The sequence below is a fragment of the Astyanax mexicanus genome, chromosome 9 (assembly GCF_023375975.1).
Source record: "Astyanax mexicanus isolate ESR-SI-001 chromosome 9, AstMex3_surface, whole genome shotgun sequence".
NCBI lineage: Eukaryota > Metazoa > Chordata > Actinopteri > Characiformes > Acestrorhamphidae > Astyanax > Astyanax mexicanus.
The window spans coordinates 24462065-24489223 of record NC_064416.1 but is presented as its reverse complement, the minus strand read 5'-3'; the positions used below and the strand labels follow the sequence as shown (position 1 = coordinate 24489223).

The window sequence follows — 27159 nt, the reverse complement described above, 5'->3', positions numbered from 1 at the left end:
CAGCCACCCCCCATGCAGTGCGGTTTGGTAAACCGACTGCAACACATTCAGGCATCTTAGGAACGGGCGAGATGGATTTTGGGGACCATAAAGCAGATAGCCAGTGCAGAAGTGCTAAAAACATTGTGGAGAAGATCGATAGAGGGTGGAACAATGGGCGCCCCATGGCCTCCTCCAGTGCCCAGTGTCAAGCACCCTGAACGCTCTGAGAGCTTTCATCCCCGCACGGCCTCTCAGCCGCTTGATTGAGAGAGGAGGAGGAAGAAGAAGAAAGCTGGACGAGAGCAGGGTAGCCGCCATCCAAATACACACTTCAGGAGCGGAGGGGTGGAGGAGGGTGGGCTAAAGAGAGCGGAGAACAGGCGAGCTAGACCGTGCGCACTAGTGAGTGAGAGGAGTGAGTGAATGAGTGCAGGGGAGAGAGACTGCCTCAGAGCTGAAAGCATCCACCTTGGCTTTTATTAGCCAACAACAACATTACTGAAGAGGCGGCCAGGAGTGAGGCTCAAAGTGAAAGCCCCCCGCTTCTGCAGAGGAACAGAAAGGGAGAAATGGGCTGGAGAGGGCATTCATCACCGCCAGCCCCCTAAAAGTACTCCGCTCGCAGCAGAACATTCAGAGAGGCTGGAGAGCACGACTTCCGTCATGCTTGCCTTAAGTGGCTCTAAATAAGTTTGCTGCTTCATTGATCGCCCCCATACCGGTGCGCCACCTGAGAAACAAACAGCCTGGGATTTCATGTGGAAGTCTGGAATGCAACGGAGAACATGCAAGGAGAAGCATACAGAACAAAACAGCACATTCTTTGTTCTTTTCTTTTTTACAAAAAAGAAAAACAGTTTATTGAATTAACAACTGTACATCTCTTCAGTGACAACACATTTTGCTACATACTTTGGTTGTGTTGAGACGCAGTAGTGGGATGCAATGGATTTGAACTTGAACTAGAAATTGACCAAATCATCTGGTAAAAGTCTCCGCTTTAGTCCTTAGTCTTTTATGCTTTGCTGTGTTTGGCTTAGCTGCAGACACATTAGCCGACTCTGTGCTTCTTGCATACGAGAGACACTATGCACACAAACACATGACTCCCACCCTCAGAGAACGTCACAACGGCTCCAAAACAGAGAGACCTGGAGCAAAATATTAACTCCATCATCATAACTTATGGTCATCGTCTACAAGACAAAATGCTGTGTCCTGTTCATACACTAATGCAATGAAGAAGTCACAGGTTACGGAAGGGTCCTCCGATCAGTCAGTACGAGCGAAAGTTATTCCACACACACACACACACACACACACACACACAGTCCCCCAGTCGGTCCACAGCATGAAGGGGATCGGTCTCTTTTCATGGGGGCCACTGGCAGGTAGTTAGAACAGAACAGTCACTTTTCCTTAGACCGAGTCTTGAGCGCCTGCCCTCCTTTTGCAGCAGCTGCTCTTCTGTTCCTGCTGAGCCGCAGCTGCAGCCTCAGGTGCTTTACAGGACTGCTAAGGCAAGAGCGTTCCACCATGAGAGAAGGGGCAAGATCCACAGGACATTTAGAAAAAAAGAAAAAGAAAGAAAGCTTCTCTGAAATGCGATCTAGCTCAAAATTGTTTTTCAGAGGGAAAAAAAAGTAAATTAGATTTCTATAAAAGGTTGGAAAAGGAACTTCTCAGAAAAAAAGAGATAGAATATCCTTAGAAAAAAAAAAAGGTCATAATCTAATTTCCAAGCCCCAGCGGAAAAACAAAGCATTGAGGAGATGATGGGGGAGGGAGGGAAGGAACCATCACAAGTGTAACTGGACACCAAAATATAAATCTATAAAAGGCCTTTTAATACTCCATTATGTACACTTTTCACAGAACCTCCAAACGGATAGAGTTTCAGAACGAAGCACCGCTTCACGTTGCAATATGGAACATTCTCACTGTATTTAAAAAAAAAAAAAAAAAAGAAAAACATAACAAAAATCCAACAAGATACGAAGAAAAAAAAAAGTTATTCTCTTCTCTAGTGCCATATGACTTGTGCTGGATGTGGCTGATGGGATGAGGGATGAGCAAGTATTAGAAGCAGCCCAACCAGGTTAATGGCTGTCCAGGTGGTTCAGTCCAGTCCAGTACAATTCATCCCAGTCCAGTCCAGTCCAGATCAGATCAGATCAGATCAGTTCAGATCAAAAGTTTAGTTTATCCCAGTCCCATCCATGACTAATCCTTCCACGCTGCTGTCAGACATGCCGTCCATGACTGGGCGACAGGAGAGGATGAGAGTGAGACAGATAGTCAGGCAGACAGGTGCTGTCCAGTCCTGTCCTGTCTGTCTGACTAGAAGAGTCATTGGCGTGAAGAGCAGGAAGGTGGCACCCCCTCCAAACGCTCTGTTCTCACTCTACAAGGCCCGAGCTTCTCTACTCAGTTACCTCACTGTCTAGTAGATCACTTCATACACCGTGGCCTTCTTGTCGCCGGAGCCGGTGACAATGTACTTGTCATCTGCCGAGATGTCGCAGCTCAGGACCGAGGATGATTCCTTTGACTAGAAGAACAGAAGAAAGACAGGCAGAGGGAGACAAAAGAAGAAGAAGAGCGGAGGGAAACAAGTGAGTTGAGTTGGCTGAAATTAAACTGTCAAAACACTTAGTGTCTTACGGCAGAACTGCACAAAGCTATAACTCACAACCACAGCCCCCCTCCCCCCACCTCCCCCACCCAATCACTCAAAGCAAAAACACTAGGAGTTGTATACATAAGCACTTCTCTCTGCACCATCATGCTGCATTAGCTCTTATGCCGACCTCTCCAGCCATAAACACTTGAAGGGTTAGCATTATTTACTGGTGGACAGCGGCCGCATGCGCGGGCCCACATCCTGTCTAAGTGGTCGGGGCCCTTGCGTTAATGACACACTCTGGCCCATTTCCGCTGATACAGGCCCTGTCCATCAGCCAGCGGTCACTCCGCCCTCTAGGGCAAAGCCGGGCAGCCCGTGAGCTTCCTGCAGACAGCGTGTATTGATCTCTGTACCTGGAATATGCTGGCGCCGTAGGGAGTCCTCCAAGCGTTCAACAGATTGTCCTTCCCAGTGCTCACGAACCATTTACCTTGTCAAGGGAAATCAAACGTAATTAGAGCTTTGCCGAGGCAAGAGAGAGCTAAATGGAGATATGTGCAAAGAGACTGAAGGCAGGCTTAATGGGTAGGGGCGGTCAAGGTTCTGTTCAATTGAGAGACGCAGTTCATGCGTAAACATCGACTAGTTTGCATCTTAGAAAACAATGCAAAGCCGAGAGGCATGCAATTAAAGCGAATTCCAAAGACAAAGGTGTTCAATGTCTTGTCAATAAACATTATCATTACTTTCAACTCAGCTATGGAATGCATAGTGTACTCTTAGCAACTGCTGCACTTTCAGTCCCTTTAATCAAACTAATCACGATAATGTGGTTTAGTATCTTACCACAGTAGGCAAACTTGAGGGAAAGCACACAGCTCTCATGCAGGTGGAGCTGGTACTTGTCAGGCTTGGTGTGGTGGAGCACCTCAACGTTGCTGCTTTCCATGCCCACTGCCAGCCACTCGCCCGTCGGGCAGTAGCCCAGTGAGAAGATCTACATGTGGGAGAGAGAGAGAGAGAGAGAGAGAGTGATTGTGTGTGTCAGCAAAATTATAATGTCTGAATTATTGTTTTAAATTTCAATCAAGAGCATTTCAATCCAAAAGCTAAAACATTTCCAGCTATTCTTAAGGCATAATTACTTGATCTTTTATAAAACAGGTAAATAAAAGAATCGTTTTCAAACAAGGAAATAAAATTCTTATTATTCTTATTTCTTCAGAGGAACTGTGGTAACCAAGGAACCTCACTGCTAATGTGTTAGTAAAACAGGCTAATCCAAACCCCCACATGAACCTGCAGAAAGGCTTAGTTGAGTCAGGAATGATGGTGCACATTCCTAAGTAAGAACACTTGCATAATCAGTCTTCATAGAAGAGTCATATGAAGGAAACACTAACTATGACCTCTTCACTAAACGCAACATTTAAAGTATGTTACAGAACATCTCGAAAAGCCAGTTTTGAAAAGCAGGTTCTCTAGACTGAGGGATGTAGTGACAATGTCAAGTGTATATGACATGTTTAAATAGTGCAGGAGTTACGATTAATATATTGTGATGATACTGTAAGAAGAAGAAGAAAAAAAAAAAGGTGTTGACAAGCACTTAAATTTTACAGTTCATGCTGATTATTTTCATTTTCCAATGTTCTATGTTATATCAGAGTAAATAAGCATTAAGATAAAAATACAACAAAAAATATTATTTTGTGTGCGATTTGTTACAGATGCTGTGTTAAGAGAAAAAAATAAAGAGGGGCAATTTTGCAAAAGACGTCCAAACTTAAGCATACAATATTCATTTCACTGTGCATAAAAACAACACCATGTAAACCATGTAAATCAACTACACACTGAGGAATTGCTGTGCAAGAAAGAGCAGAAAGAGTTTTACCTGAGAAGTGAAGTCATGTTGCTGCAACTGCCGACCTTCTCTCAGGTCCCACGAACGCACAGTGTTGTCCAGGCCTCCCGTCCACAGCTTGGTACCATCATGAGAGATGTCGATGCAGCTGGCACCGTCAGTGTGTCCCTGGAACTGCCTATAAAACACACATGGCAATGAGGTGGTCAGCTTTATCCCACCAGTACTATTATACCTGTCACACTTCCATGCAGAGCAAGATGCTTACCTGACAAGGGTTTGGTTGTGCAGGTCCCAGACAGCAATGTTGCCATCACTGCAGCAGGAGAAGCACACCTTGGCATCGGGGCTGATCGCCAGAGCATAGCAGGCAGGGGCCGAAGAGGTCAACTCGGCCTTGATGCGGGGCGTCTGCGAGGCCAAGTCCCAGATGGTCAGAGTGCTGGCCTCACCGCCCACGATCAGCGTGCGCCCATCAGGCAACAGTTTGCAGGAGCGGATGTAGTTATCCCGGTTCTGCTCAGAAGGAGAGAAGCACAGTGAGCCAAATGGAGAAACAAACCCATTCCTAGGTATGGCTGGGGAACTGCTAGGGAATGGCTACATTCCAAGGCCAGAAATATGAATTTCTATACATCAGATCTATCTGTTTAACATACAGATATTTACGCCATTAGTAATAAATGCCAAAAATTGCACTAATAGTTGGTTCAGTTCTTACCAAGCAGTCTAGCTGGGACACGGGGCTCTTGCTGCCAGGCTGGCTGATGTCCCAGATCTTGACACAGCCCTTGCCACCAGTGTAGACGTGCCGTGTGGGGTTGCTGATGGTGACGGCGCACACCACCTCGCCATGGCTCAGAGTGTTGATCTGCCTGGCATGACGGGGGATCCCAGGGCCAATCAGAGCATCTGGAGGGAAGGGCACAGGCTGCATCTGCCCATCGGCACTGACGTGGAAGGAATAGGCCCTGGAGAGGGAGAGAGAGAGGGAGAGAGAGGGAGGGATTAAAACAAACACAAACTAAAGACTCTCCTTAGTTATTTATCCTGTAGTCCACAGCATGACCGCTGATTGAAGTGGGTTAATTAATTCAATTAGAGCACTGAGCAAGAGGTCTGAAATGGGTTATTAAGAGCAGCAAAAAGGTTGTTCACTGCGGTGTTCCAGCAGAGACTCTACATAAATAGTGCAGTGAGGGAAAGCTTTGGATGAGGTCATGTTCATGGGATACTTACGGCTTTCCCCCAGAGATAGAGGTAAGGCTGGCAGGGAGGCCTGGGGCTCTCATATGAGGATGCTCGAAGCCCGCCTAAAAGTGAGAGCATAAAAAAATTCATCATACGGCAGAACAACCTAATCATGATCATTTTTTTTTTTACATCAAATATGAATCAAAGCAATATTATTTATTAGCTCTTTGCCGATAGCTCTCTTGTTCTAAGCCAAAGAAAAACATGAAACATAAGCCGGTGGGAAGGTGTTACACATACAGAGATGCTAACGAATGGCATTTCAAACTGAGCACATGTAATCAGCTCAAATGATTAACACCACAAAAATCTGGCTAAAGACTGGCGAAAAGAAAAATATATGGAGACGAAAACTATACGATTTCAAACAAACATCTACCTACAGATCTTTTGAACAAAAGGGGCAAAACACTCACACATACACTCACACAAACACTTACAATGGGCGTGCGACCGTAGGCGGCAGCAGCAGCCGCACTCATCTGAGGCGAGATGTGCAGGCCAGCGTAGACTCCAGGGCTGGTCAGTGAGCCGTTCATCTCATGGTGGCCCATCATGGCAAAAGGAGTCGGATAGGAGAGGGGGGTTCGCAGTGCAGGAGCAGCTAAACAGGCAGACAGAGCAAATCATAAATCAGAATCAGTGGCAGTGAGGCAGGCAGGCAGAGAAGCCAAGAAGAAAAGAGATCCGTAAATCAGTAAATCTTGAAGAAAGCCACCGTTAGCTTTCTTATCAAACCCTAAAGAAAATACTGAGGCAATTCTACTTTCACATTAAGCTATTTTGCCATATTTAGAGTAGAAAATATATATATATATATATATATATTTTTTTTTTTACACTATAGGTCACACTCACCCAGAGCCTCCATGGGGGGCTTGCCAAGGATGGGCCTCAGCCCCGGCGTGCTGCTAGTACCAGGGGTAGGGGCATCGTTCCGTGGAGTGGGGGTGTTGGACTTGAGGCCAGGCGTAGAGGATTTGTCATTCTGTGTGTGTGTGTGTAAGCATGGGAGGAGAGACAGAGAGAAGAGAGAAATCCTCAAAAAAGTGTGGCAGCATCCAGGCAGAAGATTTGAGTGCTGGCTGAACTTAATCCAATCCAATTCTGACAAACCCGCTACTCCTACGAAGCTATAAACCCTGCTATTTATCCCAAAACCCATTACTGCTACAATGGAGATGAGACTCATTTTTATCCTATCCCCCGCTTTCTCCTTTTAATCTTTTCGCCGAGGCAGAAGGCCTAGAATGGTTAAACGCATTGAGTTATTAGCAGAGAAGACACGACTGATCCTGCTATGTGAATGCATTATCCCTGACATTTACAGATGTATTTAAAGACGGCGCTGGGAAACAGACATGCACTCCTAAGCCATTAGTTAGAGAGAGAGAGAAAAAGCAAAGACACACAGAGACAGACAGACAGAGAGACACACTGCAGAAAGATCACTGCTATTGCATTTCTTTCTCTTGCTCTGTCTGATTCACTCCCTCTCACTTTCCATATATTTCTTATTTTTAATTCAACGACCCACAAATGCCGCCAAAAAAAAAAAAAAAAAAAAAACATACTGTGTTTCATTTTTTAAATATAGTGAGTTTAGAAATGCAGGTATGCGTGCTCTTACATGGCCATGCTCCTTGGTTTTGGAGGAAGGTGTACTGCCAGAGGAGGCCACAGATGCAGGGCTGTTGGGTGTGTCCTTCTTTGGGGGGCGGGGTTTGTCAATGCCATTTTCTGGCGGAGAATGGGCTGGGCTTGCGCGGGGCGTGGCAGGGTCCTATAGACATGAAAACATCACAAAAAGAGTTAAGAACTCAGTTATCTTATTTATAAGTACATTACAGTTCTATCACAACTGTTACCAGTTTAATCAGCTTAACAAAGATTTGAGCATAACATAGTTTAAACGTAACACAACCATCACCTCAAGTCTCAGGTGCAGTGAAATTTCTGCACACTACTAATTTTACACTAAATATGTTCAACATATGGTGTAAGATAGATTTACACCTTAATCTAAGATCCAGCTAACATTCATCTGGTTCAATGGTTGCTGAACTTTGTTGTTGAGCCTAAAATAATAAGAAAAACTCATTCAAAAACTGAGATTATTAAAAGGAAAAAAACTGTTACCTCATTAGAGACATCGACCACAAGATCATCACTTTTGTCTCCATCACTGTCCTGTTTATAAAAAAAAAAGTCAATGACAAAACGTTTATATCCAATATAATATGTATAATCAGAATTATGGGAGCAAGTTTATGTTTAAGCAGCATCTTCTAGACTCACATATCTGCTCATGTTGTCCTTCTCCTCCATTTTGCGCTTCTTGGAGTCCAGGCTGTAATCTGAGGATCCACGGTGCTTCTCACTGGATGTACGCAGGCTATCGGATGGAGAGATGGAGTTGTTCTAAAGGAGGAAATGAACAGTGAAAAATTAAGTATTCAGGCTGTCTTGCTCTACACTGTAAGCAAAAAGCACAATTCATCATTTATTGATTGCAATACTATCAGAACACATTAGAACCGCCCAGCTAGAACCCCAAAAGCCAATATTTATTTGTTATTAATCATGGATAATATGCTTTGGGACAACAGTATCAAACAGAGCCAGATTTAAAAACTTCTGCCGCCAGAACAACAGGTAATTTGCAGCTGTGGGTTATGAAAGGGATCCAAGATGGAAAAACAGTGAGGCGAAAAAGAAAAGAAAGAAGGGGGGGAGGCAGAGTAGCCCTTATCGCTCCAAAACCGCACACTTTAAAAAGTCAGAAGAGGCCTATTCATTCCAACGAGCCACCTTCAAACCCCAAAACAGGCTGAACACAATGTGCTGAAACCAGCCAAGCCGTATCTAACAACCTACACTAGACTAAACACACAAGAATGTGCTGGCTACACAACAGAGCAGCCACAGTTTAGCAGACCAAAGAGAGGGGCTTGTTTTTACAGTCCCCCCACCGTCCCCTCCTCCCTCCATTTCTAAAAGAGACAACAAACAGCTTCAGGAAGACATGAGCAGTGTACTAGTCCTGAACAACGGCTCTTTATCTGAGAGCAGCCAGGCTTGGACTGACTCTGTGTGTGTGTGTGTGTGTGTGTGAGTAAGAGCATGTAATGGCCATTGATTGCTGTAGCGTGCTTGGGCACCTCCTGGCTCTGACTCCAGGCCCGTGGAGCTGCTAGGCTACAGACAGGCGAACATAGAGCTATCTGTGGCCATAGGCAGGCAGCTGCTCCCCAGCAGTTAGCCTCTGTCCACTGGAACTTCCTCTGCCTCAGTTTACTTCCAGGCCCACTCAAATGCAGGAAAGTGAGGCCACACACTTTGAGACCCACAACATGGCTGGCCTGACTCCAGCAAGCTAAGACATGCATTTCCTCTGCAGAAAAAAAAAAAACTTTCTGCAGAAAGGACAGACAGGATTCATCTTTAGTCCCATGGCGCATCCTCAGAGGTCGGCAGTATGTTCGCCCCAGCCATTGGAGGGAGGTGCCGGTAAAGCGAAAAGGTCTTTCTGGAGTGCTCTCTGGGTACTTTCTCAACATAATCCAACACTGAGAGCTTCTCTCAAGCTTCCCCCACAGCCAGAGTGCAAAACACAACAGAGGGTGAAAAAGCCCAAGTTCATGGCAAGTGTAGAAGGAAACTAAGCTGAGAAGTGAGATGAAGTAGCAGACTGGGCAGGAGGCCCACAGTTCTGTGTGTGTGTGTGTGAGTGTGTAATGCCTGACCTTTTAAAGAGATGCTTAGCGTGACTCATTAAACAGTCACCACTGTGCTATCAGATGACCTAAGACAACAGCAGCCCCAACACACACACACACACACACACACACACAGACACACACAGACACACACAGACACACACAGACACACACAGACACACACAGACACACACAGACACCAGGGCTCAGAAACCGTCAGAAACCCAATCAGCCATCTAAGAGATTTAAGCATACGTCAAATAAACACTTTTTACAGGAAGATGATAGGCAGGAAACCTGCCTGTGTTCACTCATTTACTGGCCAGACGAAGAACAACAAGAAAAAAAACCAGCGGAAAATGGGCAGTAAATATGGACGAGATAGCTTGCTTGCAAAGTCTTTAATTGTGATGAAATTAGGGAGCAGCGCTAATCTGTACACTGTGATACGACTCATTTCCCATCTGCATGGAGATGTGAAGGCTTATTTCCAAAATAATAATGAAAAAGAAAAAAAAAAAACTCATTTCCCCATTAGTCACTTTAATGAAAGCAGATTACTGTACGGAGTGCGACTTGTGTGCGTTTCAGGCAAAAGGGGTCTTACTTGACATTTACATTAATGGAAATTTTCTTAGGCGTGAAACAGGCCGAGAAGCTCTTTCATGCAGGAAGAATGAGAGACAAAGCGGCAAAGCTGGAGACAGAATGAGGGCGAGAAGGAGAGTGGGCGAGTGATGGAGAAACAGCCAATGGAAGACTGGGCACTTACCGTGCTCTCTGCAGTCATTGCATCCGGTTGGAGAAGAAAGAAAGGGAGAGCAACAGAGAGAGAGAGAGAGAGAGAGAGAGACAGGAAGATAGAAAAGGCCAGACATAGTAAAGAGATAAACAAAAAGTCAGTGAATCAATCCAACCAAGAAACGATTTTATCACCTAGAAAAAAAATCTAAACTTTCAAACTCATAAAAACCTGCAATAACTGTTTTATTGAGTCGATTTCCTGACCTGGAAAAGTGCTCTAGTTTTAGATATGCTTCCTATTCGAATCAGATTTAAAATATGTTTTTTAAGTTAAAAACTCTTTTATTAGAATTCCTTCTATATAGGACAAATTTTAAGACATTTCTTTATAAGAAAAGTTAAATAAGGTCCAATAATCTAAACATAACATATTAAACTTATTAAACTTATTTTAGGTTCTATAGAGAGCAACAACTACACCATACACACAGATATACTGGACTAAACAGGTTTAAACTGGTAAAGGGCTAAAGCCATCATGTCCTGGCCTTCACTGCAGCCATGTGTGTTGGTATCTCACCTCTGTGTTCTAGGTCGTGATGGTTCTTCTCATCCTTTACAGGCAAGTGGGGCTGGCTACCCAAAGCGCCCAGCGCCAGCAGGCCTGAACCGGAGCCCGTAACTGGAGGGATGCCTGGGGGTTGCAGGCCCGAGGGATGTGGGGGCAGAGCCACGGGGCCGTGGGCTGCGTGAGAGAGGTGCTGTGCCTGGAGCTGCTGCTGCTGTGGAGAAACACACTACGAGTGGGCCAGAGAGAAAACACACCAGGACAGGCCATGGGCCAAACATGCAGATGCTACTAAATCCTGCTATAATAAAAGCAGGTCAGATATCATGCTGTCACAGCAAAGTATTGCAACTCTTAAGTACAAATCTTTTGTTTATATTATATTTCTTCAACTCTAAATGCTAGCTAACAATTTTATTTAAACAATTGCAATAGATCACCTTTCATCCAGAATTGCAATATTGTGCAATTTAATAAACTGTAACTCCTTTTTTGTTATACCTAATTGCATTGCCAAATTAAACAGGCCCACCAAGTGTAAATGCTGGCAGTTCTTTATACTAATCAAAGAGCTCCAAAATCAGAATATTATCTTCTTCTTCTCTGAAGTTGCAGGGGTTTTGTTATGGCAGCGATGACGGTGTTAGACAAAACAGTCCATGTTTCCATACTGGTCAAAGCACACATGCTATTAAGAGTAGATGCATGAGAGAGACTCGACACTTAAAATGTCATCTGACACTCAGCACACATGAGAGATAAGTGCACAGCTGGGTAAGAAACCTTGGAAATACCCCAAAAAAAAAAAAAAAAGAGAGACATAGGCCGTTTGTGTGAAAATGGCTTGATTTTCTGATTAATGAAACCTCATAAATTAAAGAAATGCATGGCGACTTTATTTCACCATCTCAAACAATGTAATCCAGTATTTAAGATTCACTGTTTAATATTTTGTATTAATTTATACTCTATTTTGTATTTTTTGCCATTTTAAACAAATGATACTTTATTAGTAAGCATGTTAAAGAATATTGCAACATCCTGTCATCATCTACGTGAGCTCTCTCTTCCTTTACTTGACATTGTCTGGATTGTAAAAGGTTGTGCGGTAAATGGTGGCATATGCTGGTTCATTTTTTTAGTAAGTGACAGCAGCTTCCCATTAACTTCCTCTAATTGTTCCTAAAGGTCAATTTAAACCAACAAAAAGTTGATCCCAATCACAGCAATGATCCCATCCACGGTAAAAACTGCTCCAGACTGAGACTACCTCTCTAGATAACACCAAATCTGTGTCCTCTGCTCTAGACTGTGGTTCGCCACACTATTCACACCTGCTATTTTGGTTCAGACCGACCTGAAAAGCCAGGAGGTCTGGAGCAAGCAGGGTAGGTGTGAAAGGACTTATGAATAAAAGAAAAAAAGAAAAGACACCACGCCTACACACAAACACGCACTCAAAACAAAAGAGCTGTCAAGGCCTATTTACGACATATTTATGAGACAGTAGGCACTTGAACACTGTCAGCTCATAGGCTTTACACCACCTGCTTCTTAACCCCATCAAAAATATATAAATATAGACATACAAGCGCCACTTGCGTATGGTTAATTCACAAAGTGTGAGTCACCCATTAAAAAAAATAACAGCAACTGCTGGGCTGAAGTTCTGAAAAAAGAGAGCATGTCTATGTGTGCATGTGTATGTGCATGTGTGTACATATTATTTGCACACTTGTGTGTCATGTGCAACAGCAGCCGCAGCCAACAACCAGGGGTCCGATGCTGGCATGCGTTCAAGCCTCCCATACTCCCATCAATATTTGAAGGGCTCGGACCGGGCTGACAGAAGTTAAAAGCCTCTCAGCATGGAAAGTGTGCCGTTTAAAGCAAGCTTAAATAATACTTAGCACAGGCACCAATAAAAAGAAAAGAAAAAAAAAAAAAAAAAACTCAATTTATTACTATGCTCTGGCGGGTTGAATAATTTAGCTGCTGTTATGGCATGTACCACCCTCCTCCTTTCTACCTTCTATACAGACTTCGGAACTTAATCAATGACCATTTATGGCCGTTCTCGCTGAAATCTTGGATGTGTGTGCGCGTCGGTGTGGGGGTGCGTACGTGTGTGTGTTTTCTTTCTGAAGTGAAAAGGGTAGATCTTATTGGCTGAGCACGGCGAGCACGGAGGTACAACCTTTCCGAATTATCAGCAGGTCATTAATGCCATGCCAAGAGTAAATATCAATACTAGAGGCTTATTTAGATGTCTGGAATGCTCCGAAAGCTTGCCCTTTCCAGAGGATAAATCATTATTAAGATGTCCATCATGAGCTCGTATTTGGGGGTGACTATAATTGCTAACAGCTTTGCCGATTATTTGCACAGCTGGCTTTATATTACGGCTAAAGGGCCTTGAAGAATGGCAGGGGATATAGAGGAGCGGCCACATGGGATCTGAACCTGCAACCTTGCCCTGCTCTCCAACTTCGAGCTGCTGCTGCCGCTGGCAACTCAGTTATGACTGGTCTCTATGACTGGTATGTGTGTGTGTGTGTGTGTGTCTGTGTGTGTGCGAGCACACAGGCATGAGAAAGAGGACTATGTGGAGTAGGACCTTGTATAGGTGGCTGAGTGGTTGCAGAGAATGTGTGTGTGTGTGTGTGCGTTTAGCATGAAAGCGAGCAAAAAGATAGAAGGGTGAAAAAGAAAGAAGAAAAAAAAAAAGTAAGAGAGCAAGTGTGTGTGCGTGTGTGTGTTCGAGCTAGGGAGGATGACTGACCACAAGGGAAATTAAAGAGGCAGTTGATTCACGGGGGAGGCCCTTCCCTGCTCATTCTGGCTAATGAGCCACTGATGTGTAATATGCATGGACAATCATCGAGAACTCTCATTAGAGCCCCGGCTATGAAGACAAGAAAATAAAAAAATAAAATGCCTCCTCTAATTTAATATTCCTAGATAAAGACCTCTTCTGCTGGTGTTAATCTCCTCCCCAACTGTGAAATACCGCTGCCAAATGCTGTCCAGACACCAGATGAAAGGAGGGGGGGGGGGGAGAAAAAAAAAGAAAAGCACTGGGCAGTGGAAAAGCCAAGTGACCACATAAGACACTCAAGTTTACTCCTGTCCTCAGGTGGCATAAGCTAAACAATTTAGCACAGTAAGAAACTATGCAACATGCAGCCTGAGAGGAGCCACATATCCCTCTCCTTTACACACACATGTAAACACACACACACACTTAATTGGACCCTTAGCACAAGTGGAGGCCATCTTAATGGTACTCCTGTGAGAGGTCTGGGGAGACATCTTGCAGCAGCTGCTGCTCCGCTGCGGTTAGCAGCACGGTTAGCGGGAAGTTTACCAGTTCACCGCATGCCTGCTGCATCTGTGATGCTGTTGCCCTGACTGAGCCTGACACATTTCTAAATACTGCACCAGTGCATCGGCCCTCAACGATAACAAATACAAATATATATATATATATATATATATATATATATATATATATATATATATATATATTTTTTTTTTTTTTTTTTTTTTTTTTTTTTTTTAAGGAGAATATAGGACAAGCGTTATCTAAAAGAAACCAAATACACACAGATCCATGTGCACAAACTGGTGAGGGCAAGAAACGCTGAGCTTCTGGAGAAAGGCCATCTTGAGACCTCTGATCAAAGTCATAGCACTGCAGAAAAAAAAGAGAGGAAAAAGCACAGCTGTCCTAGATGCATCCTATTACTAGCTCTGGGGTCCATCAATAAGAGATGCTGGCAGCCTCTGCACTGCCAGTGTGTGTGTATGTGTATGTGTATGTGAGTGAGTGAGTGAGTGAGTGAGTGAGAGAGAGAGAGAGAGAGAGAGAGAGACACACACACAGCTCACCTTGGCCTTCTACTATTCATGAGGATTTACACACACCTATCTAGTAAAAAAAAAAAAAAAATAATATATATATATATATATATATATATATATATATATATATATATATATATATGAATGTATGTATGTATGTATTTATATGTGGCCATCCAACATGCACTATATGATACTCCTTCTAATGAATGCATGCAGCTAATTTACGTTGCATCCATTGCAGACACAGACTGTGTGCGGCTGAACACACACAAACAGCTTGTTTACCCTCTGTGCAAAAGTACTGTAAACTGACAAGGATCATCTGGATCAAATAAATAAAAATAAAACGATATAATTGGTATCTTTTTTCATGACATGGCATGGGCTTGAGGGGTGTAAAGCACCGCAGTATTCAGCTGTGGAGCAGCGAACTGGTGTTCTCTCTTCTAATGTATGTCAATATATGTAGTATATGACAACATCTCAGTTGTAAATTAAAAGAAATAGGAAAATTACAGCCAGTACTTTTAGATGACCACTTTCTTATAGAGTCATTATAAGGCTGTAAGGCCGGTCTGGCGTAATGCAGCATCAAAGCTATCAGACGAGATCTTCCCTGGTATTTAATAGGGGCCCCTCTCCCCCTCAGCCACTCAGATACCAGGAAGTCATTATCTAAGATTGGGAAAAGGGGTGGTATGTCATTGTTAAGGCCCTAATTGAATGCCGATATCAAACTACACAGCCACCCCTTCAGATTCCCCCCGTCTGCGACAGAATGACCCTCAAGCAGGAGGCCAATCAAAGCAGGGTCAGCTCCTGTAATCAGATCACAGTCAGGCCAGCTTTGGGGTCATGGGGCTGGACCTGTTCATTTAGACCAAAATCCAGGTCTTTCATTGATCAATGAGAACCAGATGGTAGCTGAACTGCAGTCACTTGGACTGAACGAACATGCACATGTGAAAGGAGTTATTTCAAGCAGGAACATGGTGACTGGTGTGTGTGTGTGTGTGTGTGCATGTGTGTATCTGTTGTTCTCCGTGTTATCCAGGTCAGCAATAAGGGATGAGCCTCTCCAGTAAAACCTGATCCAATTAAAAGTATGCAGCCTCTAGAAGAAAGCTCTGAAGGGCTTTTCCATTCACACTCAGGGACAGGACACACCCTGGGTACATTCAGTAGCCCAAATACAGCTGGCCAAGCCTACAGACACACTAATCCTAGCCTCTCATTAGATAACTAACCAAACCGCCAAGCGGAACGGAGAGAAACACACGGAAGGTCAGGGATGCAGGTGAACACACAAATAATACACTGCTGTTAAACACATGCATATTAATACATGCACTTCTTTTCATTTCATTCATTTTATTCATTTCAACATTTCAAAAAAGAGGTGGGCAAAACTGCACATGATCAATAACACTTAAAGAATAGCTTATTTCAAATGCAAATTCAGAAGCATTTATATTAACGTTAATGACAGTGCAGGTTTGCCCCCTTATTACATTCAAATGAGAGAATTAAAGAGGTATACACACGGTTAGAGGCAGATTGGGAAGTCCACGTACCCCGATGATGGCATTCAGCTCTGTCATTGTCACTTGCTTGGCACGTTCAACAGCCTGCGCAACCTGCTGTTGGTGCTGGAACACAAAGAGAGAAAGATGCACTTTAACACAAATAAACTATTATTCAAAAAACACAGCTTCACTTAGGTCCTGAACAACCGTACATGCACAAAAGATATTTTTAATTGCAATTACATTTACAAATGCTGGAGCAACATAGTCGCTGTCTCACACACACAAAGCTTGTATACCTATTTTTGCTGGGTGTCATTTTTTGAGAATATGAATCAGGCAGCTGCTTTTTAAAATTCTGTCAAATTGTTATGATAAAGAGACCAACAGAAATGCTCTAAAATTACATGAAATAAATGGTTTTACATAAAGTTAAGAATTTTTTTTTCCTTCTCTTGAAAATACGAGATTTGTTTGTCAGTGACAATATGCAGAATAGCAGATCTGCCTTCATATATTCACCTGCCAGTGATGCCCACAAAGGATATATAGACCTAAATATTTCCCAATTTTTTAAAGCATCTTGTAATGAGTGCCATTTGAATATTATGTATTTATAAATTACAAAATGACAAACATAAATGTGTTTAAAATCATATTACTATTTTATTTACAAAAAAATATAAGTAAAAAATAACACTACATGGGCTTATAAATATGGACAAATTCACATCAAGACGTAGTTTAAGATCTTGATAAGTTAAGGCTACGTACATCATGGCACCAATAGTGTCAATATAGCATCTAATGACACACAATTATATGCTACTTAAGTTGACAATTTCCTCATATAGAAAAGACAAGTCCTTAAAAAAATAAACTCACCTCTTGTGACAGAAAAGGCATGATCTGAGCTAGAATTGCATTAAGCCTTTTAGCGATCTCAGTCTGGAAGAGAGAAAAACAGACAGAAAAAAAGATGAAGCAGTTACTCGAGCTGGAAAAAAACTATAACAGCACAAAAAGAAGAGAAAAAAGCTTGACTCAACCCCTTTTAGTGTTTACGACGATTAAGTCAATTACCATGGCAATCAGCAGCGCTTGACTCGACACACTCCAAACAGCGTGATATTGACATGTGAAATATTTAAAGCATTAGGAGAGCCCAGGGGAGAGAGAGCGCAGCTGCGATGAGTGTACACTCCAAACCGCACGGAACACGAGCCCGCCAGAGGCGAGCCGCGTTAAGAGCACCATTACACTTCACCCACTGTCAGGCCGGTAATGCAGTCTACTGCTGCTGAGGACTTCCCTGCTACTCCCCGTGCTGTATTACCAAGATCTGCTGTGACCTGCCTGTCAACATTGGGTGGAGGTGAACGCTGCGAGCTGCGGTTGTCTGAAAGAGCGGGGCATAAAACAGTTTAAAATGAAGCTTAGACTGGGCTTAGCTACAAACTGAAAAGCCAAATGTGTTGATGTTGGAATTAAGATGAGGCTTTTGGTTGGGGATGAAAATGTCTGCGGCAGTAGCAGTACGTGCCAGCAGCCAGTGCTTGCTAATGAGAGAGGGTGGACTAGGGCCAGATCTGTCAGCAGCCCGGGCCCTTCTGCCCCTCCCCACCACCCTCCGTCATTTTCCCAGTACCACCAACGCCTCCCACCTCGCCACCCCCTTCATCCATCCAAACCGCCAGAGGGACCCGACCTCCATTCTCTCGCTCTCTCTGCCCGCCTGGCCGTCACCATGGCAACTGCGGACGAGCGGCCCCCGTCTCCTATCGCGCTCCGATCATTATGCAAATGCTACCTCGGCTTGACCGTAACAGCCTGTAAAATCATATTACAGGCACACGGGCAGGTCATTAAATTGAATTTTCGGCCTGTCGATCAGATGAGTGCTGCATGCGGAAGGTGGATAAAGAGTGGGAATGGTGGCAGAGAGGGGGAGGGGGACAATGGAGGACGATGACGGAAGGAGAAAGGGGTGGCCTTTTCTCTTCACACATCTCCTCACACACAAAGCCAAAGCACTGACTTCTAGCCCAGCACTCCAAGACCTTCCCCCGGAACCTGAGGCTCTCTCTAGCTACAGCAAGTCATCCTCCATCTTTACTCTATACCCTACTCTGCTCTCACAGGCAGCAGCAGACAGCAGGAACACAGCACTGCCAAAATCACAGTGCGGTCCAGTGATGAAAGAGCCTCACATCACAGGTCTACCTCAGGCTTTGACTGAGACCAAAGCAGAAGAGGGGTATGGCGTAAAGGAAGGAGGGAGTGGGGGAGAGGAGGGGGGGGGATTCAGCTACAGATGCATCATCTACGGAATTTATGAGTCTCGGTTCAACCCAGGGCCAGCACCGAGCACAAACACATCACAGCGCTCTTCGGCCCTATTTCTCATTTCAATGGCAAACACGCAGTGCTGTGCTGACCGGGAAATTATTTATAACGTACTGCCGAAAAATGCCAAGCGGCCGCGGTGGCCAAACACAATATTTCTATATGAGATGATCTGTAACACCCAAGAAAGTTTTTCCTGCCCTCAACCATCAACCACTTTCCCCTGCACCCCTTCGCCTGCCTGACGGAGAGAGATTCATTCCAGGCCAGGCTATAGTGAAGTGCACGGTGTGGAAAAGCCAAGCAGGCAGCTGGAAATCAGGAATATATTGACAGTAATCTGAGGCACATAGTGCTCCACATCAAAGGCACAGCAGAGCATCGACATGAAAGCAGTTTAGAAGACATAGCAAAAAATTCTTCGCTTTCTGTACATTCCCTGCTCAGAGAAAAAAAAATAAAACAACTTCCCCTGACAGCTGGCTCTGTACGCAATAAACAGCCAGCCTTAAAAATTGGTTAGCACTGGGATGTTTGTATGAAAGCACGCTTAATTTATACTGAAGTAATGGGGTGTACAGTTTGCTTTTAAAGAAAACTAAAATGACTCAAAACAAGGATTTGCAAGCTGAATGCTCACTAAAGAGGAGGGGGTGTTAGACGAATGCATCAACAAAAATGGTTGAAGAGCAGGCTCAGTGTATAATCCTTATTTGCCAAGATAAACCTTGTCAATAGCAGCCGAACATTTGACAGGATTTGCTGAGAGGCCTGGAGAGCGTCGAACGCATTCCTTAAGGGCTTACCACAACACTGACAGCTGGCCGAGTGGGGTCAAGGGGTTGACTTATCTGTCACTCACTCTAAACCTTCGTACTCTATCTGGCAAAAGAAAAAACACCACTTGTGCATGTGTGTTGGAGAAGCTGGATACGGAGAGGGGGGGCTAACGTGTAACTGCAGTCATGTATGTACATATGGAAGCGTGTGATCACTGCGAGTATGTGCACGAAGGCGGACGAGCGAGGAGCTTTTTAGCTCTGGCTGTAGATATAAATAGGGCGCTGTCACTTTAAGCAGATGAAAGCCCTGCTCTTGAGTGGCGAGCTTCACGCTCTGGTACACAATTACAGGTACTCGGACCTGTCTAGCACCCCTTCAAGAGCACTCTAGGGCCAGCCTGTCAATGGCATGCTGAAAGCTATTTGTCTGTTGCTATCAGCGGCAGCGGAATAGAGTGAGACACTGATGAGCATTGAATATAGAGGGAAAACAACTGGTGCCTCGCAGTCATGTGTCCCCATCACAAACAATACTTGACCCAGCCAGGCTGATGGGGCTCTAGTTTTCAACAGAGAGCAAAATGGTGCTCTCTGTCTGACACACAGTAATAAAGGACTAACACAGACCAGAGGTGTCTCTCACCATCTAACAGTGTTGTTAGTGTGAGACTGAGCTAAGAACTGACACGAGAGTTTACCTTCATTGATCGGCACAAGGCAGAGACTTGGGCTCTAGTTCTACATGGATGACTAGGTTTTCCTTTCCCTCATCAGCAGAAAGAGCAGGAAGTCTATAAGAATTAAAGTGAACATTACACAAACGTATCCGAGAGAAACGGCCCTCCTTCCCTTTCGTCACTGGGCAGGGATCCACGCCGTGGTCCTGTCAGCACATTCCTCCATACCTGACCACAGGCTAATCAGTAAGGAAAAAGAAGGGCAGAGCTGGCCTCAGCTCTGGGCCTTTGCTCACTCACCACCACTCAGTGTTTTCTTTTAACAGGGGCTGTGTGTGCTCACCTCGCTGAGCGAGTCTTGTTTGCTTTGGCTCGAGCTAAGAAGGGCCATCCAGCAGTTAGCAAACACTTACTAGAGTCCCCCTGTATAAATCATTGATCAGCATCCCTGTGTCAACCGCAAAGGCAGACCAGCTCAATCCGGGTCTCTCTAAAGGCAGAGAGCCACAACCTGGCCGGATATGGAGGGGGACAGGGGTGTTTCCCCATGTAAATCAGAACAGGTGAGATGAAATATATATATATATATATATATATATATCTCGACTCACAATAACAATAACCCAAAGTGACAGCTCAATTACATGGCAATGCAGCCACGACTGTCTGTGGATAACAAACACCAACCCATCTTCTTAAATTCCACATTAAATGCCTTAATTTCAATACAAAATACAAAACAGGAGGAGCAGAGAAAGGGAAGAAGAAAAGAAGGGGAAGTAAGTGAGGGGGGGTGGATTTTCCTGTCGGTGGGAATAAATCCTTGGGCTGGAGGATAATATGGCAGTGTGGATGCAGTAATCCAAGCCACCTCTGGCGGTTACCCACTCCCTGCCTGCACTCATGCTCCTGGGCTGGGGTTAATGGTGGAGGGCTGTGCTAGATTGTGATGGTGAAGAGGGGGAAGGGGGATGGGGTGCGCATGTGCACACACGTGTTTGCTCACAACACCCTCCTCTCATGCCTCTAGCAGGTTAGAGCTGGGACTGGATGAATTATTCAAGCGCCTCCATGGGCTCCATGGCGGTGGCTGATAAAAGTCAAGGCGCTAAAATGGATCAGTCGATTAACCTGTTTACACAGGGCTGGCCCTCCTACTCGCCCACCCCGCTGCTCCCGCAACCCTCCAACCCCCTCGCTCGCTCAATCCCTTCCCGGCTTGGAGATAAGTGGCTGACAGGAGCAGTCAGAAGAGCGCAGGGCCTGATGGACGGCTGGCCGCACTGACAGACACTGAGAACGCTGATGAATAGTCTGTTCCAACACTCAGCCCTGACGCCATTAACCTTCAGAAGGTGGCAAGAGAATAAAGGGGGAAAGAAATAAGCTACACCAGCACCCCTCTGGTCACTATGGCCCAACTACATGGACAGGGCACTTCTACATCCCTATTATCTGGAAAACTGAGTCGAGAAACAATACACAATGCAGGCTGCGAAAAAATGCCAGGCAGTGAAAGAAACCACAATCTGAGGATTGATTCCAGATGAGAGACTGAGTCAGGTATATGCACTGTGAAATTTCGCTGTTGCACGGAATTGATCGTAAGGGCTGAATTTACAGCGGGCGCTATTTTTCACCAGCTTTAATTTATAGGAGTGTCTTAAATGTGCTGACATAATGGGGCCTGGGCAGTCTCCTATCTCTTTAGTCATTAAGACACAAGGCCCCTCCTGCCAAATGCCTGACTTTAATCTCATCAAAGCTGCCTGACCACACAGGCATGTGTTGTTAGCTCAGCACAAGCAGCAAAGGGGAAAGAATAAATGTGTTTATGTATATGCAAGTGTGTGAATGTGTGAAGCTTTTTCCCCAAAGAGCACAGGCCATCTCTTGTGGCGTCAATGAAGCACACTTCACTTGTCAGTGCAACTGGGCTGACTTACATCTCCAAATGACTTGTGTGCGCACAGACATGCATCCACACACACCCTCTAGGAGACTGTGAGAGAAATGTCAGTGAAATCAAAGGCCTACATACCTGTTTGTGCATTTCAATGTTCAACCCATAGGACATCTCATAGTACTGAAAAGAAACAGAAAGAAAAAATATTCAGTTTTCAACCCTCACCAAATCCCAACAACATCAAATATTCTCACTGCACATCAGAGAGACCTGGGGAGGGGGTTCCTAGGCTTTTTTGTGAAACATGAAGGGGTAAAAGGAAGAGAGAGCTTTTGATGAACACTTCAAACCCTTTCACGTCAGAACCTCTTTCCTTTCCATATGCTGCCCAGTTGACTCAAGTCTGAACAAGGGAAATCCAATTCAATAAGGGCTCCTATTAACAAAAAGGATGCTGTAGTTTTGGGGGGTTTTCTTCCCTTTTTTGTGGAGAAACCATCTGACTACAAGAGTGCGTCTGGCCCCAGATAATTTGTAAGTAAAACAGGCTGTAAGCAGACACTATCAGTGAAGTCAGTTAGCATTGGGGATTCTTCTCCATGTTTACCTAACCTCTCCTCCTCCTGTCAGACTGACAAGCTCCTTCCTGTGAACGGAATGTTTAACTAGCGTCCCCGGGTATTGGTTAAAGTCATCCCTCGTGTGTTTACTCAAGATAAGAGAATACACTTCCATGGTTTGACCTTGTGGCGTTACATCACGTCAAGCCTTTGTTTTTTTTTCTTTTCTTTTTTTGCTTTGCTAATCATAAAACCTGGCGATACAAGAGCTTTTACAATTGAATCTGGGCCTTTTGATATTGTGTAAATGATTAAGCCGGTGCTTAAGATTAATGTCAATTTTCAAGCCGAGCTGCTTGTTTGTGTGTTAAATCTCATTATAGGGAGACTGTATGCTGGGGTTTCTGCAGCGATTGAGTATTTTCCCACAGCCGCCCCTGGCCCTCCTCCATCACCCCTCACCTAATTTACAGCCATGCATTTGTCTAAGAGTGGCGTCTCCTTGGAGAATAATCAGATCCTCGCACAGGGGGAGGCAGGGGAGGGAGTGAGGGAGGCAGTGAGGAAGGAATAGAGAGAGGGGGGTGAGAGGGCAGAGAAAAAAGGGGACAAAGCAGTGGTCATTGACCCCTGTGGCTAAGGGGCGGTGTATAAAGAAGCCTGGGGCTCAGAGCAGTCACTCAGGACCCTTTAATAAAGCTAGACGCACTGGGAGAGGTTTCACACATGCACTCACACACACTCCCCCACCCCCAACACACACAGCAGCAACAGATCAGGTATACAGCAAGCATAACTTGCTGTATACCTCCCCCATTCACTCCATAAATAAGAGCATAATTGCACCTTAGATTTTGCATCACATCTTACCATAACGTAGTGGCGCTGCATTTCAGTCTTCTCGTTGGCCAGTTTGTCGTACTCCACCTTAAGACTGAAAACAACAACAACATACAGGCTTTCAGACTTCTCAATTTTGGCCTTCACTGCAACTTCAAGTAACGTCAGTACGCTTCTCATTGCCACTGTTGTTAGCAAAACAAATTAAGCATTCTGCCATGTGACAGAACCTGCGTACCAAAGCATGCGTTATTGACGTTTGAATACAGTCTTTTCATGCAGGCTGCTGTAAATGCACAGGATGTTGTTTTACCATGCCAGAGCCCTAGATTATTACCTGTGATACTGCGCTTGCAGGAACTGAAATTCGTCTTTGATCCTGTCACAGGACTCCGCCACTGTGAATTTGAAGCCCGGCTGACCAGGCTGGTGGGGCGCCTGAAAGACAGCCATCACATCAATCAAACTCAATTACATCCTCCGAGAACCAAATTTGTTTTCCACTGACTGCAGTAGCGAGGCTCTAATGCATTCTGCGCCCGCAGGGGAGCAGCTCTAATATTTCAGGCCCCTGAACGAGGGCCCGGGTGACATCTCTGCTACAGTGACATCTGCCCGATAGCTACGAGGCTTGGCGGCAGAGGCAGTGGAGGGGGGGCGTGTGAGGGGAGACAACCTCTGCGGCCGATTTAAAACCTCACATAAACACCAGCAGGAGAAATGGGGTCACCTCGCATGGATGGGACCGAGTGGGCTAAGCAGGAGGGGGGGGGGGGGAATCATGTTTCCTCCTTGTGGTTTGTTTGTTTTTGTGTTTTTTTTTTCCATTTTATCCCCGTTATTTCGCAACTTAACCAGGTGCTCTGTGAAAACACAGGCTTGCTGTAATAAACAAATAGGAATAGTGGGGAGTGTACGGCTCAATGAATGCCTCGCTTTCTCTGTCTTTAAGGCTGGCTGCACATTTCTGGACTGCACTTCAGGACTGCTGAATAATAGTGGGTGGGTGGGGATTTGTGCTATTTTAACCAAACATAACCAAAATTGTCAGCTCCCACTGACCTGCTTTTTACTTCAGAGCACTGATTTATAACAAGGGTGCGTATAGGGGGCTTTACGCAAAACAGAGCAGTAGAGACGAGTTGTGAGCTCCACAACATCAGGATGTTGTTTGTCATAGATGTTTTTTTTTTCTTTCTCTAACACCTAAGAGTCAAAGCCTTGCAGCTGCAGAAGTTACATTAATTACCCAAGTACAGACTAAAGATACCACTTACCGGATGCCGGCCTTGTGGATACATTTTGTAACCTATCCTTTAGCTTTTCAGCAGAAGTGGGTGGCTTACTTGGCTCTGTGGAAGAAGAAGGAGGACCTCAGGTACGATGTTTGGCACATGAGACATACACCAACAGTCTAAAAGATACTTTATTGATCGCAAAAGGAAATTTATCAGCCAGCAGCAGTTACACAACACAACACAGTAGAAACAAACAACAATAATAGGGGTGTTACAGTAAGAGTAACTGAGGTTTGAAAAATTAACTATACCTTAAGACATAAATAAATAAAAAAATGCTGTAACCTCAGATAAGCATCTCACCTACTACTACATTGGTCAAAGAATATATACAAGAATAAATAAATACAAAAACTATACAAAGCATGAAAGTAATCTAACTATAGTGCAGTAATGCAGTAATACAGAATATATAACATAACCTAACCTAGGGGTAAAATAAAAAGTATATTAAACATAAACAGCCTATGACAACAAAAACCCTGCTGTTGGAGCTCTGCTGTGTGAACTCATTTAGCTAGCTACCTCTAGGGGCAAACAATGAGGGGACAAAACACACACACACAGGCGAGGAACAATTAACGTTCGAGGTGTTTGGCGTTTTACTGCACTTAGCTACTTATTTGGCTAAATTAGATTAAAGATTAAATTTTTTTCTTCAAGACTATTTCTTGAATATATATTTTAATCCATACCTAGCTAAGTTAGCTAACGATGAGCTGTTTAGAGCTGTAGATAACGCCGTTTACCAACGCTGGCTGAGAATTTCGACAACCACTTAAAGCTAGCTATCGTTAGCTAGCTAACAGTCGCTGTTGCTAACCTGGCTAACTAGTTACCCTGGACAACCAGCTCGCGCATCGGTGCCACAACAACACAACACTGAGAAAAACAACGGCTAACACGCGGTGTGGTGCGGCTTTTGGTCATTTAGATAGCTGGAAATCACAGATCAACACTATGTTAGCTGAATATAAATTAATTAAAGAAAAAAAAAGGTCAGCTAAAGTAGTTAGGAAACTAGCTAAGTTAGGTTAGCTAACGCTAACTATATCAAGTGTGGAAGCTAGTTAGCCACGGGGTGACCGAGGCTAACGATAGACACACTCTGCTGAGCTGAGCTGAACTCAAAGCCTCCGCTTCGGAGCCACGCTGTGAATATGATAACACTTTGTTGGCTAGATAGCTCGGTTAATACAAAAATAAAAGCTAGAAATGTCTAAGATTTCCTGAAGGAAATTCAGAATAGCCATGCTATGCTATAGCACTGCTATCCTAAACTAGAACCTGGATAAAGAAACAAAACAACAAATGAATTGAAGTGTGGGTTTGTGGATTAACCTACAGCTTGGGGACCTGTCCTGAGAAGGAGCACAAGCAGTTCGGTGTATGTCGGATAGCTTACATGAAACTCAGGATTTGGCTGAGGACGTAAATGAACAGGAGTGAATGGGTATTGAGTAACGATGGATGGAAATTAAACGATAAATAAACGAGTGCGGGTCAAATGTGTTATACACTGAATTTGCTCTCAGGGGCAAAAGTAGCTACAGTAGCTAAAGGCGAGCACTTGTTAACCCCATTCATTTCTAAATAAATAAAATAAAATAACGTTACAGTAAGCAAAATGTATAGCTACAAAAACTACATAACCTAGCTAACGTTAGTTAGTCCTATAAGCACGCCGCACACAACCACAACCGAACAATCCGAAGTTGTAACGGTGTCTCGAAATCTGCAAACCTGCGAAACGAGTAAGCTAACGTTATCTTTTCTACGCAGGAAAATCCAGCAAACATATGAAGAAGAAAAATAAGTACTAGAAGAACATAAACCAGACAACAATAATGTAATGCGCAGTCATTACAGTCCTAGCTATCCACACTGTAGTAGTGCTAGCCAGTTTCCTACCTGCCTTCGCGTCTCAGCCGTCCGCTCGCATCCACCGCTTCAAAAACCCAGGCAGATAACTTTACACAAAAAAAACCTCAGCCGCCCGGCTACTGTTCACTCTCCGGTTCCCAGACGTCGAACCCCGTCTCCTTCGACGCCGTCCTCATCTCCCACTCAGTGCAGGAGGAAGGCAGCTGGGTCTCCGACTCCGAACGTCCAAAGAAAAGGCGACCAAGACTGAACTCTCTAGTTCTCTAAATCACACACACAAACACACTCCGGGCTCGGGCGAACCGTGTCACAGAAGAAGCGAAAAACAGGTCCGCATAATCCGGGCAGAGAAAAAAAAGATGGTGCCAAAATGTACTTCCGATTTTGAAGAGGTTTGGAAGGTTTCGGAGTGTACCGCTGTACTCCACTCTAACATTTCCCCTCCGTCCAGCAGAGCCGTGCCACACACAGACAGTCTACCGACACGAGGGCCGGGCTGCCGCGAAAGCGCCTCTCCCCGTCCAATCAGAGAGCCGAACACGGCGTCTCGGCGCCTCTGCCAATCACAGCGCGGCATCCCCACGTGGGGACGGCGTGTCCACCCATGACATCATCTTCGCCATTTTAGATCAGAACAAGTAGCTTTTACAATTTAAAAACATCATTTTCTACTACAAATCCGAGAACAAACTTCTGGAAATTACTGTGTATAT

General features: G+C 44.5%; 1 protein-coding gene across 1 annotated transcript; it reads right to left on the bottom strand.

Moving 5' to 3' along the window:
* Window positions 1–801: 801 nt before the first annotated feature.
* On the bottom strand, window positions 802–26949 carry tle3a (TLE family member 3, transcriptional corepressor a). Its single transcript, XM_049483449.1, has 21 exons — window positions 26474–26949; window positions 24542–24616; window positions 23602–23702; window positions 23295–23358; window positions 22000–22044; window positions 17039–17101; window positions 16172–16276; window positions 10773–10971; window positions 10221–10228; window positions 8028–8150; window positions 7869–7919; window positions 7360–7512; window positions 6588–6717; window positions 6170–6333; window positions 5715–5788; window positions 5197–5446; window positions 4744–4991; window positions 4506–4653; window positions 3455–3605; window positions 3022–3098; window positions 802–2533 (listed from the first exon to the last, which is right to left on the bottom strand). Exons 2-21 carry the CDS (start codon window positions 24563–24565, stop codon window positions 2426–2428), a joined length of 2286 nt encoding a protein of 761 aa, XP_049339406.1. The 5' UTR covers window positions 24566–24616; window positions 26474–26949; the 3' UTR covers window positions 802–2425.
* Between the last annotated feature and the right edge of the window lie 210 nt (window positions 26950–27159).

Bases quoted from the DNA above. Each gene is read 5' to 3' on its own strand.
- tle3a (XM_049483449.1), bottom strand. From the start codon at position 24,565: ATGTATCCACAAGGCCGGCATCCG. The intron at 6,334-6,587 runs GTGAGTGTGACC...CTGCCTGTTTAG, and splicing joins GCCCCCCATGGAGGCTCTGG to CTGCTCCTGCACTGCGAACC. The intron at 3,606-4,505 runs GTAAAACTCTTT...TCCCACATGTAG, and splicing joins AACATGACTTCACTTCTCAG to ATCTTCTCACTGGGCTACTG.